This window comes from Mus pahari, chromosome 14 (assembly GCF_900095145.1).
Source record: "Mus pahari chromosome 14, PAHARI_EIJ_v1.1, whole genome shotgun sequence".
Lineage (NCBI taxonomy): Eukaryota > Metazoa > Chordata > Mammalia > Rodentia > Muridae > Mus > Mus pahari.
Window position 1 is genome coordinate 82,147,485 of NC_034603.1, and position 15,769 is coordinate 82,163,253.

General features: G+C 44.6%; 1 protein-coding gene across 2 annotated transcripts in view; it reads right to left on the reverse strand.

Annotated features, from left to right (window-relative positions):
* Positions 1-6,452, reverse strand: part of LOC110332428 (CMRF35-like molecule 7) — an 11,958-nt gene extending 5,506 nt beyond the window's left edge. The window contains exons 1-2 of one of the 2 annotated variants that reach the window (XM_021213657.2): positions 6,275-6,452; positions 200-529 (exon numbers count right to left, since the gene is read on the reverse strand). In XM_021213657.2, the coding sequence (XP_021069316.1) occupies positions 200-529; positions 6,275-6,452 (508 nt within the window). The remainder of the gene's footprint in view (positions 1-199; positions 530-6,274) is intronic. The other variant, XM_021213658.2, reaches the window with a different exon arrangement.
* Positions 6,453-15,769: the final 9,317 nt, after the last annotated feature.

The window sequence follows — 15,769 nt, forward strand, 5'->3', positions numbered from 1 at the left end:
CCTTCCTTCCTTCCTTCCTTCCTTCCTTCCTTCCTTCCTTCCTTCCTTCCTTCTTTTCTCCCTCCCTCCCCCCTTTCATCCCTCCTTCCCTCCCTCCTGCCCACCTGCCTGCCTGTCTTCTAGGTTTTCAATCCTTTCTTTATAGCCTTTTTAGCCCTTGAGTGCCGGGGCCTTGTGGTACCCATGGGAAAATACTTACCCGAGTAGACGCTCACTTTAACTCTGGTCCCACGGTCAGTTCCAAACTTTTCAATACCACACCAGTAAGTGTCCGTGTCATTTTGCCTGAGCATCTCCATGGTAACCTGGAATGAGTTATTTTTCTGATTGTCCTTGATGGACAGCCGGCCGCTCTTCGTTTCTTTCTCTGACCCTGTGGATCGGATGAGGACCCTGCAAGTGCTCCAGTTTGCTCCCCGGCACCACCACTTCTTGTTGGTTTGCCATCTTGAGCTATAGCGACATTGCACAGTCACTGACCCCTGCTCTGGACCCCTCACCAATGCTGGGCCTTGGATGGAGAGGCAGCCTGAAAAACACAATGTCAGGGCATGGCTTCTACTCCTCTGAGCCAAGCCAGTGTCCAAAGAATTCGATAAGGGTCCCGGTATTCCAGCCACCCTGACCCACTTGAATCCTCATATCTATTTCCGTTAACCCCTGCATGACGGTGTCCTGGCCTCTCCAGACTCTATCTTCCCAGGCCTCCTGCAGCACATGACACTTCTGATTTCCTGTCCCATTTTCCGGGTCCTCTTGCCACGATTCTTGTCCGATGGTCCCCTTCTCTGACTTCTCCACTCTGTGATCTTTTCCTCCCTGCCATCCCCTTCAGATCTTAGGGTAATTAGTGGTACGCTGGTAAATGTTTAACAACCTTCTATCTAGGTTAAAAAAATGTTTTGTTTAGTAACGTCTGCCAATCTCTGGGATGTAAATGTCCCCACTGTGACTGACATCAGGCTATCAAACTATCATCTATTAGACTATCAGACTATCATCTCAGCATGGAGCTGAGCTGAGACATCTCAGACCTACAGCTGTGAGCCATTGTGAGCTGGTCCTACAGGCAGCTGGGGAAATCTAAGACCTGGGTTACTTTCCTCCTGGGTGTGACAGGCATGGGCCATGTGACAAAAGCCCGACAGGCAACTTAACCCCAGGCATGGGCCATCTCCTCTGTGGAGGCAAGAAGGCTAGCTAGAGAGTCCTGCGCGTGCTGCTTCATGAAGGAAGCAGCTTTTTGTTATTTAAATTTAAATTCTGATTCATGATGGACGGGAAGCATGCATCTTGGCAGGGGCGGCGTGGTGGTGGGCAGCCGAGGAGGCCAGTCACATTGCATCTGCCGTCAGGAAGCAGAGATGAAGGCTCAGCCTGCTTTCTCATGAGTATATTCAGTCCAGACTCCCACTCCATGGCACAGTGCCATCCACATTCAGGGTCATCTCTCCTCCTCACTTATGTCTGAGGAAATATCCTCACAGGTATACTCAGATGTGTGTCTCCTAAGCGACTCTACATCTAGTCAGTGTGACCATGAAGCAGCACACCCAGGACTCTCTAGCTAGCCTTCTTGCCTCCACAGAGGAAATGGCCCATGCCTGTGGTTCTAATTAATGCATTGTACAATGTTCCAAGTAACATTTGTAACCCAAACGTTCCCCTTGGGTCTAGGCCACCATTCGGAGCACCCACCACATATCACCCCCTCTCCCACAGAGTCCACTCTGCTGCTTTCTCTCTCTAACAGGGGACTAAAAAACCAGAGCCAGAAATGGGTTGGAGAATGTCTATGTGGAATGTGTATCCTGCTGGTCTATGGAGTGGCTCAGTAAAATTGACTAAACACAGATACACTCTTTCCTTATAGTAACTTCTTGTTTTCAGTCACTTGGATGCAGACAAAGAGATGGAGGGCTTGGGGACCTTTCTTGACCATGGCTCAACCTTGGGCTTTGGCCTCTGTGAATGGGACAGGTTTTCACAGTACCACTGCCTCCCCGCTCCTTGGACCTTCTCCTTAGAGCTAATTTAGTTTTATTTGAGGTCTGTATCTATGGTTGACAGAATAACCCTTCCTCACAGACTGTTAACATTTTTCTTTTTCTTTTTCTTTTTCTTTTCTTTTTCTTTTTCTTTTTCTTTTTCTTTTTCTTTTTCTTTTTCTTTTTCTTTTTCTTTTTCTTTTCTTTTCTTTTCTTTCTTCCTTTCTTTTTTCTTTTTTCTTTTTTCCTTCCTTCCTTCCTTCCTTCCTTCCTTCCCCCCCTCTCTCAATTTCTTAATTTCTTTTAGACAAGGTCTATGTAGCTCTGGATAGCCTGGGACTCACTACATAGACCAGGCTGGCCTCCAATTCACAGAAATCTTCCTGTCTTTGCTTAAGGAGTGCTGGCTTCTGATGCCTAACACCCAACCTGTTCCTATGAGGCCTCACACAGGCAGAGGGAGGCGTGATGTGGATACATGGGTAAAAGCACAAACTTGCAAATTTGAGTTCAATTCCCACAATGCACCTGTGTGGAAAGAGAAAGCTGACCCCACAAAGTTGTCCTCTGACCTCCACACAAGCTCTGTAGCACGAACTCTACACACCAAAGAAAATAGCAGAGAAGTCCCTTTGATGTGCACATCACTGTCTGTAGTTTTAAAAAGAGAAAGAATAAAAAACATTTGCAGGTGTGACTAGAGATATTGAGATACGACTGTCCTGGATTATTCTACACATCCTGATGTTGAAATGGGCTTAGGTTTGAAGGCATGCTGCTGCTGGCCTTGAAGAGGAGGAGGGGCCATGAGCCAACAGACATATCGGGGCTTTTGGATGAATTCAGGAAATGGATTGTTCTCCAGACTTCAGAAGGAACTCAACCTTGGCCGGTGAGACTATTCTGGACTCTTGATCTTGGAAAAGTAAGATAAAGTTGTGTTGTTCTGGGGCATTGAGCTTTTGGTCACTTGTTATAGCAGCCACCGGAGATGCAACCTTAAAAGTACCAGGCACACTCTATCAGGAGCCTACTTGGAGATTTAACATCTACACTGGTCTCTCCTCACCTCCCCTTGGCAAGTGCTCGGTGATCAGTTCAGCTAGCTCCACCTTGGAGATACCAGCCCAAACCATCTTCTCTATATCTCTGCTGCCACAGTGCAAGCGACATCACGACTGAGCAGAGAGAGTGTGGGCTTTGCCGGCAGATGGATGCATCTACCATGGTGTTGTTGAGAAACCTGGGGGTAAGTTACTTAACTTCTCTGAGCCTCACTTCCCTTTTTGCACAGCTGCCACGCTATAGTCACATACTGGCTGTTAAAACCTCATGGAGGCAACTAATGCTGGACATTGGGGGCTGTTTGGCTAGACATGACCTTCATCTGGTACCTGGATCATGGCAGAAACATTCAGGAAAGCCCAGTGCATTCAGATAGCTGCTGGGACCGGACTGAGCCTGTCTCTTTAGTTGCACCAGAATGTCAGTTACTCCCCTGCACAGAGTGACTTTTAAAAACTTTCTGGCATGCATATCTTACTGAAAACTGGTTTCAGTTTCTCATTAGAGTTGGACCTTGTTTGCTCCTCTGTGGCCACCTGTGTTTTCTTTTTCCCTAACCCCAGTGTGCCCTCTTAAGGCTGTGGACTTAGTTCTTCCTGGACAGCCTTCATCCCGGCCACCCTCCCCACCTCCTCCAGGCCAGGCTTATACCCAGTGCTTTATCCTCTTTTTGGAGCTGCCTCCCTCCTACTGTTGACCTCCTGGCCTCTCATCTGGAGCCTGAGCACTTGATTTCAGGTACCTATCTCTTTTCCTAACCCGCGATACGTTTCTCACTCTCAAAGCACAGAGGTTCTATGCTTATTTTCCCACCATCCCCAATCCCAGGGTCCTGCTCAGTTTCTAGTTCATGGTAGGCACCACTGAAGTTCTTGGTCATTCTGTAAAGAGTCTGTGCTTTGTGTTCATGCCCCCACACACACTTATTCCAGTCCCAGGATTAATGTAGACAGTGGAGCATAGGGCATTAGCCTTAGTATGGATGTAACAGTAAACACCTGAAAACTCAAAGACCTGAGATGCAACCTTAAGAGCACCAGGCACACTCTATCAGGAGCCTAATTGGAGATTTAACAAGTAATTAAATTTAATAGGGGATTAGACTGGGAAGTTCTGATAGAGCAATAGCATAAAAAGTAAAGAGCAATGTCCAAACAATGACAGGAAAGATGTCCAAAGCATGTTCTTATTAGATTATTTTTTAAATTTACCTAGGGTATAGTGGCATATGCCTTTAATTCCAGAATTAGGAAGGCAGAGACAGGAGGATGTTTAGGAGTTTGAAGCCAGCCTGGTTTACATAGTGAGCTCCAGGCTAGTCAGGGCTATACAATAAGACCCTATCTCAAAAGAAGGAGGTGGGTGGCTGGAGAGACAAGTTAAGAGTACTGGCTGTGCGCCGGGTGGTGGTGGCGGCGGCGCACGCACGCCTTTAATCCCAGCACTTGGGAGGCCGAGGCAGGCAGATTTCTGAGTTCGAGGCCAGCCTGGTCTACAGAGTGAGTTCCAGAACAGCCAGAGCTACACAGAGAAACCCTGTCTCAAGAAAAAAAAAAAAACCCAAAGGGGGAGGGAAAAAAAAGTACTGGCTGTTCTATTAGAGGACCCAGGCTCAATTCCCAGCTCCAAAATGGTAATTTGCAACCATCCATAACTCCAGTCCCAGGGGATCCAATAACCTCTTTCTAGATTCTGAAGGTACCAAGCACACACATGGTATGTACACTTACATACATGCAGGTAGAACATCCATACATATAATAAACCAAAAGAATAAAATCCTTTTTGTGAACGGTCTCAGTTTATGGCTTCTTAAAAGTGTAAACACGCCTTTCTGCTGGGCGCTGGCTGCTTGCTGTTGAAATGGGCAAATTTATGAAAAGGGGAAAGTGTTGCCGGTTTCCTAGATGTTGTTACTCAGGACGCAAAGCTGTCATCGTGAGGAACATGGATGATGGACACACATCAGACAGTCCTTATAGACATGCTCTGGTGGCTAGAATTGACCGCTAAACGTAACAGCTGCCACGGGCAAGAAGAAGATTGTCAAGAGATTCAAGATCAAGTCCTCTGTGAAAGTTTACAGCTACAATCACCCCAGTCCCACGAGGGACTCTGTGGATATCCTCTCGGATGAAACTGTTGTCAACAAGGGTGCCTTCAGAGGCTCAGCTCTGAAACACGAGGCCTGGGGAGGGCAAGGTCAAATTTGAGGACCAATAAAAGACGGAAGAACAAATGGTTTTTCCAAAAAAAAAAACAAAACAAAAGGTGTGTTTTTTGTTTCCATTGTTGAAAAACTAAAAAACGAAACAAAACAAAACAACAAAAAACCCACCCCAAACCAAAAAAACCATCCCTACCAAAACCCACAAACAACAAACAAACAAACAAACAAACAAAACTTCCCAAAACCAACCAACCAAACAAACAAACAAACAAAAAGAGTGTGAATGTGAGCGGGTGATCCTGGAGGTACGGACAGAGCGTGTAGATGTACGGATTGTGTGTAGATGTGCAGCCTTTGAGTATACTAGTGAACGTTGCTCTGCATGTGTGCAAATGTGCAAGCCATGGCAGAGCTCACTCCTGGCCTGCTTGGTGTTGAGGTTTAAAGAGCAGGCAGCCAGCTGAGGGGCCTGGATCTCAGACGCAAGCTCAGTGATACAGGCACCCGAAATTATCCCTCCTTTTACCTTTCGCATTTGCAAACTCACATTTAGCCAGTGTCCCCTCAGTGACCTGTCCACTGAGCGCTCCCTTTGCATGGGTGTGGCAGCTGCTCTAAGCCTGTAAGTCCTTTCCCCAAGCCATGCCCTCTCCCTGGAGTGCATGTTCTGCTTGCCTCAAGGGCTGTAAAGATCTGCTTCTTTCTGATGTATGGAAGGAGCAGGCTCAGGAGGGCTTTCTGTAGCTCCCTCAGGGGTCCCAGCTCCTTCCCCTGAGCACTTCTTTCTTGTGCTTCTTCCTGCATGTCTCACCCACAAGAGCATCTGGAATCTCCTTTAAAGGATATCTCCATTTCTCCTCTCCCTTCACATCCCCAGGTCCTGACCCATGCCTGGCACAGTGTAGAACCCAGCGTCCTTTTGCTGGATGAAGCTACAGAGCCACCCCACATTTCTCTGAAGGTGGCAGCTCTTCTTAAACCTGGGACAGGCCCCTCTGTCTGCCACTCAACACCTGCAGTCCCAAGTCCCCCAGGCCCTAGCTGAACATACCTGGAAAACTGAGAAGCAGCAGAGCTAGGGACAGCCACATGGTCCTGCCTTCCCACTTTGCTGCACCCCTTGATGAACAGCCAGCCGCAAATCCAAATCTCGGCAGGATACCCAAAGCCCTGCAGACCCCAGCTGACTCGCTCTGTTTGTCCAGGTTGCCTCTGAGTGTCTTACTCATATGCTTCCTTTTATAGCGTGGGTGTTTCCTGCTGCCAGTTACTCAGCACAAGAGGCATCAGTTAATGCCAGAGCCGGGTCACTCAGAGGAGGCCGGGGAACTGTGCAGGGCAAGCAGAGGCAAAGGAGGGAAGCCCGTGGACCAGTGGTGGGGATGTCTGGACAATCTGGTCTTGGGTTAAGGAGTAGAGCACACTGGATATTAGATCCAGAAAAGTTCTATGGTATATTGGTGGGCCCAGCAGCTGAGAGTCTCAGCTCAAGTGATAGTGGGCTGTGCTCAGCACACCAGGCATTGGATATTTAATCCCCAGTAGAGGATGCTCCTTGGGTAGCTTTAGGAGATATGGCCCTTCTGGAAAAGTAGGTCACTTTGAGGGAATGTCACTCCTGGCATTCCCAGTACCCTCTCTCTGTACCCTACTTGTGTTCTCACCTGTTCTGTGCCTGCTGCCTGCTGTCAGGATTCCCTACCATGATCGACTCTAATCCCTTGGGAACAAAAGCCCAAATTAATCATCTCTTCTATAAATTGTCTTGATATGGAGGTTTTGTTTGTTTTTCTGAAATATTATTTTATTGATGATTTGGGAATTTCACATCATAAACCCTGATCAAGCTTATTTCCCAGTCTTCCCAGGTCTGCCCCTCACTCTTGTGACCTTTCCTGCAAAATGAAGGAAGAGGAGGAGGAGGAAGAGGAGGAGGAGGAGGAGGAGGAGATGACAGACAGAAAGAAAGGAAGGAAGGAAGGAAACAACTTATACTCATTGAACCATGGTCACACTCCCAGTGGCCAGCCCCTTAAAGAAAACTGAGTCCTTCCCTGTTTGAACCCCAGCCGAAGCCATCAATTGTGAGAACTGCACTCCTGCAGCCTCATCATAGTTTTTAAGAATTCTTTTCGATGCCTTTCTGTCTAGGATGTTACTTTTTATTTTTTGTTTTGTTTTGTTTTGTTTTTGTTTTTTACTTTGTTATGTTTGTTTGTTTGTTTTGTTTTTTTGAGACAGGGTTTCTCTGTGTGGCCCTGGCTGTCCTGGAACTCACTTTGTAGACCAGGCTGGCCTGGAACTCAGAAATCTGCCTGCCTCTGCTCCCCCACTGAATGCTGGGATTAAAGGCGTGTGCCACCATGCCCAGCAAGAGTAGCTTTCTTGCCCTTCATAGTTAATGGAAGCAGGGATCATGGACTTCCACATGGCTTCTGGCAACGGCATGGACCACAGACATCCTCACAGTCTCCAGTGGCAGTAAAGACCACAGACATCAACATGACCCTCTGCCACAGCATGGGGTGTGGACACCATCATAACCCTGCCAGCAACACAGGCCAAGGGCATCAACGTGGCTGCCGGTGTCGGCATGGCCTACTGACATCAACACAGCCCCCAGCTACAGCAGGATCATGGACCTAGACCTGGTCTTTGTTTTGGGAAAGTCATCGTCACCAGCATCTTAACTAAGGGCTGCCAAAAGCACTCGGTGCCTTGCTGACAGCCATATCTCACTTCTCTGTATAAGCTTTAGCTCTTTGGATAAACTAAACCTACAGAAAACTACAACGGCCTGTAATGGTGAAATATTTGTAGGATCAGCAAAATTGCCAGTCTCTCTATGAACCGCATCTATGATTAACGTTTTTATTTTAATATTTGAAGAGCTTCAATTGAAAAATTGTGAGTTTTACGTTTCAAACCTAACAGGGGGAGTCTTATCTAACTTCTTGTCTATGTCTTCAAGGTTAAGCCCAGGACAAATAGCTAGAAACAAGCCAAGTTTGCCTATTCAGCTATATTTTACTCGGGGACTTCAGAGACCTGCTGACTATGGCATTTGACATGCTTAAACTTACCTTGACAGACAGAGATTTCCAAATCCTAATAGTGACTCTCCCAAAGTCTCCACAGAAGATAAATGGGGCACCGACGACTCCACCTGTATTGTGGTAATGCTAACCACTGGGCATAACTGCCCCCAATGCCTCACCGAGGGCCAGAACTCTGCCCAAATTGTGGACAGGCAAGACACTGGAAAACTGAATGCCTTACTTTGCCTAGACAAAGATAGGACAAACTTCCTAAGTTCCTGGTTCACAGAAAAGTCTATTTAGAGCTGGCAACTGAAAACTGATGCTTCCCTGGGGCCTGTGCCCTCAACTAAGCCACCAACACCACAAGAGCCTAATAGGGTGTTCATCTAGGTAATGGGTAAGTTCCTGTCACTCCAATTGAGACATAGGTCACTTAGATTATCCTTCTCATGTCTCTGATGGGTTTGAAGATGAGACTAATGGAAGAATCAACTTCTTAACATTTTCTTTATGTAAAGGAACCCACTTACTTTACAGTGACTGCTCCCTGTAATCAACCACCTGTGTCCTCTGGTGAATAATTGGATGGGAAGGAGTGTGAAGTTTATGTAAAATCTGAGGGTATAGAAGCTTAAGTTGTGGGGATGTAAGAAAGTGTTTGGGGGTCTAAGAAAGTGTTTGGGGACTTAAAACGTGTAAATGGGGATAAGAAAATGATTAAACAAATATAAAGGAACAAAAGGTGCTTCAGATTTCTTCTCCCCGTCGTCAGCACGGGCTTCCCCAAAGCGCACGACCTTTGCGCCTGCGCCTGCTGTCTGCTGTCTGAGACGTGGCAGCGAAGAGTCCAGACGTGTCTTTTTCTGCTCAGATCGCAATCTTTTTCTACAATATCGCAATCCCACTTTTAAAAGGCATCTTCCCATAAGATTTGCCTTTTTGGGGGGAGGGGGGGCGGGTTAAAGACAGGGTTTCTCTGTGTAACCTTGGCTGTCCTGGAACTCACTCTGTAGATCAGGCTGGCCTCAAACTCAGAAATCCACCTGCCTCTGCCTCCCGAGTGCTGGGATTAAAGGCGTGCGCCACCACGCCCGACAAGACTTGCTCTTTTTTTTCGTAGTCACTCCAGAGCTATTGCGGGCGCCGCAAATTCCTTATCTGCTGTTGCTTCACAGGGCTCCCAGGCTCCTCCGAGTTTCAGCGGTGCCGGCCATCTTTGTTTTCTGTTGGACAGTGTTTTATCACAGCAATAGAACGCTAATACACCACATGAAGATGAAAGAATTGGAAAGAAACCAAATTTTATTATAATTGAAACACACACCTCTCAATAAACAAGTGAATAAACAAAGGTCTACTTATCTACAACCAATAACTTCAAATCTATTAAAAGATAGCATTTAGGGCTGGAATGATGGCTTCCTGGGTAAGAATTACTGTGAAAGCACAAGGCCTGGTCTGAGTGTGGATGCCTAGCCCATAAAAGGTAGGCACACACACACACACACACACACACACACACACACACACATGTATACACACACATACACATATGCACACCCACATACACACATGCACACACACACGTATACACACATATACATATGCACACCCACATACACACATGCACACACACATACACAAATGCACACATGCACACATATACACACTCATGCACACACACTTACATGCATGCACACACATACACACATACACACATGCACACACACCACACACATACACAACATACATATAAACACACATATACCACAACACACACATATAACCCGCCTCACACACAGACACACGCATACATACATACACACACACATAACCTAACTCACCCAAACACATACACATACATTTTCTAACACATACACACACACACACAAAATACCATTTAATAATAATCTTTTCATTTTTTGTGTGGTACTGGGATCAAAGCAGGGATTTGTGCACTGTAGACAAGCAAGTTACTATTCAGCCACTTCTCCAGTCTAAGGACACCAGTTAAAATAAAAATACACATCTGGAGGGATGGTTCAGTGGTTAAGGGCACTTGCTGTTCTTCCAGAAGACCCAAGTTTGAGTCCCAGCACCCGCTGAGGTATACACAAATCACCTCTGTAGCTCTAGGAATTTCTGAAGCTCTGATCTCACACAGACGCAAAATTAAAAACTAATAAAAATGCAGGCTTAAGAGAGACAACTCCACTCCCAGGCACTCCAACACACCCAGGATCAGAGGATCAGAGATGAGGAGGATACAACATCTGTCCCCAACACCGGGAGTAACTGGGATGGGCAGGACCCAGGCACACAGGAACTCCACCAGACCAGTGGCATGGATTCCTTATGGTCTGTCTGTGCCAGTGCCCTGAACAGAGCTTGGGCGCAAACTCTGCAGCCCAACACCCAGAAGCAGCTCCACTCCCAGGCGCTCTAACACATCCAGGGTCAGAGGATCCCAGGATCCCAGGAGCTTGGTCACAGCAGGATCTCAAGGTCCCAAAGGCAGCTTGACTCCTAGGAGCTCAGACACACCCAGGATCTCAGGATTGCAGGATCCCAGAATCACAGGATCACAGAGACAGCTTGACTTGGAGGAGTTCTGACACAACCAGGATCTCAGGAAGGACAGGCTCCAGTAAGACATAGTCAGCGCAGGTAGCACTGGAGATAACCAGATGGCAGGAGGCAAGTGTAAGAACATAAGCAACAGAAACCAAGGTTACTTGGCATCATCAGGAACCAATTCTCCCACCATAGCAAGTCCTGGATACCCCAACACACTGGAAAAACAAGATTCAGATCTAAAATCACTTCTCATGATGATGATAGAGGACTTTAAGAAGGACATAAATAACTCCCTTAAAGAAATACAGGCGAACACAAGTAAACAGTTAGAAGCCCTTAAAGAGGAAACACAAAAATCTCTTAAAGAGTTACAGGAAAACACAATCAAACAGGTGAAGGAAAGGAACAAAACCACCCAGGATCTAAAAATGGGACTATAGAAACAATAAAGAAATCACAAAGGGAGACAACCCCAGAGTTAGAAAACCTAGGAAAGAGATCCGGAGTCAAGATGCAAGCATCACCAACAGAATACAAGAGATAGAAGAGAGAATCTCAGGTGCAGAAGATACATAGAAAACATTGATACAGCAGTGAAAGAAAATGCAAAATACAAAAAGCTCCTAACGCAAAACATCCAGGAAATCCAGGACACAATGAGAAGACCAAACCTAAGGATAATAGGTATAGAAGAGAGTGAAGATTCCCAACTTAAAGCGCCAGTAAATATCTTCAACAAAATTATAGAAGATAATATAGATAATATAATAATATATAGATATATAGATAATATAATAATATATAGATAATATAATAATATATAGATATATAGATAATATAATATATAGAAGATAGAACTTCCCTAAACTAAAGAAAGAGATGCCCATGAACATACAAGAAGCCTACAGAACTCCAAACAGACTTGACCAGAAAAGAAATTCCTCCTGTCACATAATAACAAAACATCAAATGCACTAAACAAAGAAAGCATTTTATAAGCAGTAAGGGAAAAAGGTCAAGTAACATATATAGGCAGACCTATCAGAATTACACCAGACTTCTCACCAGAGGCTATGAAAGCTAGAAGATACTGGGTAGATGTTATACAGACCCTAGAGAACACAAATGCCAGCCCAGGCTACTACACCCAGCAAAATTCTCAACCACCATTGACAGAGAAAACAAGATATTCCATGACAAAACCAAATTTACACACCATCTTTCCACAAATCCAGCCCTACAAAGGATAATAGATGGAAAACACCAACACAAGGAGTGAAACTACACCCTAGAAGAAGCAAGAAAGTAATCTTTCAACAAACCCACACAAACATCATTCCACCTCTAACAAGAAAATTAACAGGAAGTAGCAATCACTTCTCCTTAATATCTCTTAACATGAAAATTAATATTACCAACACATCCTGATCAATTGAAAGTCAAAAATATGAGGAATTAGAAATTTGTCAGCTGTCATCCTGTGGTCTTTCTAATTTGGTAATGGGAGAAATAGGTCCAATGTTGTACAATTTATATTCACTTTCTGCTTCTTTGTACATGACAGGGTCTTGCTGTGTGCCACATCATGGTCTTGAAATCATGCTTCTCCCATCTCAGCCTCTCTATTAGTAGGACTGTTTACTTGATGTTTTTGCACTGTTCTATGGTTTTTAGAACAGCTTACATATTTCAAAATTATTTATACAGCCAGAAGAAATGTAGACAATTAATTTGGGGGTTGGTTTGTGAGAGAACAGCAAAGAGTGAGACTGAAGTCTTTGCTGATATTTATAATTATTGTATCAAATTTGAAGAGTAGGACTTTATAAGTTACTCTTATTCTGAGATGAATGGTTTTCAAAATCATCACAGCCAATGAACCAGAATCTTACCTAACGTCTGTGCCACCATCCGAGCAGAACCATTAGACACTGAAACAGTTGATGAATGACTTCTTGGTAGACCATTTTCACACACTCACAATTTCTTAAATGAATGTAACCTGTTGCCTGACTCAAGTCAAATAGCATTGACCATAGCAGGAAATCTGTATCCAAAATTCGTGCCTACGATTCATTCCTTGGTGCAGCATAACTGTCAACTCTTAGTTTATCTACTATGGAGGTAAAATCCTTTGGTGATCTGAGGGACATTCAAGTACAGCCTTATTACAATGAACTCCAATGTCCAAAAACTGTTCTTATTTTGTGTTTGTACCACAGTAAGAACCAGATTTTGAGCTCTACTAAAAACAAAACAAACAAACAAAAAGACTTTATTTATGTTCACTAAAAAAACTAATAGTGATATATTATTTTAAAATATATAGTTAATATATTTGGAGTTCTTTAAAATTTACATTGTGAAAAATGTATGTATTTTCAGTATTGCTGTAGACAAATATCTACATAAGACTGTTTAATTGATGTTTTATATTGAACAACTTTTATAATACTCATTTTTATTGTTACAATATTTTATAAATTTTAAAGAATATGATAAAAAATGAAGGGTATTGCAGGTTTTGATGGGAGGGGGGCTCTCCGGGAGGAGTTGGGGTACAAAAGAGAAAGAAGAATAATTGGGTTACAGTCAATGCTCATAGATAAGGAAGTTACCCTAACGGTGCATTTGATTCTCTGTGCTGCCTGGCTTTTATGTCCACTTGGTCCAAGCTAGAGTCATCTGAGGGAAAGAAACCTCAGTTGAGAAATACCTCCATGCCAGCAGACCTTTGATGTCAGCACTAGGGAGGCAGAGGCAGGTGGATGTCTGTGAGTTCTAGGACAGTCCCTAGAACTACATAGAGAGACTCCATCAAAAAACAAAAACAAAAACAAAAAACAAAAAACAATAACAAACAGAACTCCTCTATCAGATGGAACTGTAAAGGGTGTCTTCTTAATTAGTGATTGATGGGGAAGGGACCAGCCCATTTCAGGTCTGGGATGGTGGTTCTGGGTTCTGTAAACAAGCCAGTAAGTGGCAGCCCTCCATGGCCTCTTCATCAGCTCCTGCCTCTGGGTTCTTGCCCTGTCTGACTGTTATGACTCTTTTGATGCTGAGCTGAGATGTGGAGGAGACAACAAAGTAAACCTTTTCTTCCCAGAGATGCTTTTGGTCTTGGTGTTTCCTCACAGCGACAGAGACCCTGACAGAGACCTGTGCTCACACTCAAAGCCCCAGCGTGCACTTTTCAGAAAACTTCTCTGTTTTTTTAAAAAAGCATTATGTTAATTTTTATATATGATTTTTTTCTGCCTGTTTGTCTATGCATGATATAAGTGCAGTGATTACAGAGGCTAAAGCAAGGCACTGATCCCTTGAGCTGGGGTGTAAGACACCTGGGGTGGGTGCTTAGATCTGAACTCAGCATCTCTGCCTGACCAGCCAATGCTCTCCATTGAATCATCCTCTCTCCAGCCCATACTTGATTTCCTTTTAGGAATGTGATTGGCTTGACCCAAGACGTGAGCAGCAGAGGACCTGGCCTGTGCTGATGAACACTTACTGATACCTAAGAAGAGAGCCGTGAGCCAAGACCTGAGACTAGAGCTCTAGCTAGAAGACCAGAGTGCACCAGTGTGAACCATGTGGGCTCAGTGGTTGACGATGCTGCACAAGCCTGGTGACCTGATGGAAGGAGAGAACTGATTCCATGAAGGTCTGCACAGATTGTGGCATGCATGCACACACACACACACACACATCACAACTATACTCAATAATTATAAAATGAAATGTAAGGAATTGAAAACAAAAATGTTTACAATACAAGAAAACAATTTAATTTTTAGGGTGTCACCTTCTCCTATTCTTTTGTTATTAGTAGTCTCCTCCTCTTCATCTTCTTAGGTTGTTTGTGGTTTTTTGAAAATACTTTTGTTTATTTATATGTGCCTGAGTGTTTGTGTCTCCGTGCATGCTATTGCACCTGGCAGTGCTCAGACAGGACAGAGGAGGAAGTTGGATCCCCTAGAATGGAGTCAGAGATCACTGTGAGCTGCTGTGTGGTGCAAACCTGGTGCGCAGCTTGTAACTGCTGAGCCTGCTCTCCAGCTCCTACCTGACATTTGAGGCAGAGTCATGTGTAGTCTAAGACGACCTGGGATTTACTATGTAGCTGAGGATGAAACTCCAGATTCTCCTCCCTCTACCTCTCGTACACTGGGATTGCAAGCATGAGCTTGTCTTGGTATAATAATTTCTTAATTGAGAGCCAAAGGCATGAGTGACAAAGGAAATACTGACTAATTTGGTACATCACAATTAAAAACCATTTATCAAAAGATATATCTCCTTCTGTATGTCTCTAGCTATATGTCTATCTCTATCTGTATCTATGGCTATATGTATTTATATCTACCTGATTATATATATAAGGCAGTGGAGGTAGTTCAGCCAAGAGGGCTTGCTGTACCAGCTTGAGGGTCTGAGGCAGCTCAGCAGAACTCACATAAAAAGCAGGTCTTGGTGATGTGTGCAATCTCAGCCTGTGTTTTATTTTATAACAAAAGCAGGGTGTGGGAGGGTAGGAGAGGAGGAGGAGGAAGAGGAGGAGGAGGAGGAGGAGGAGGAGGAGGGAAGGAGAGGGAAGGAGAGTGAAGAAAAGGGAAAAGAGGCTCTAAAGTGTTCAACCACAGAAGATAAAAACGATGTCCCAGGGTGCTTACATAGCCAACCAGAGGGCAGCACAGCAGGATTCAGGTTAGAGCATCAACATATCAGTTGTGTGAATCTCAGAGACACAACGTTATATGATAAAGGAGACTTAGAAATGAAGCATGTTCCTGGGCATGGTAATACAAGCCTATAATTCCAGATCTGGGGAGGCAGAGGCAGGAGGATCGGGGGTTGAAAACTCTCCTGGGCTATACAGTGAGACACTGTTAAAGGAAGGAAGGAAGGAAGGAAGGAAGGAAGGAAGG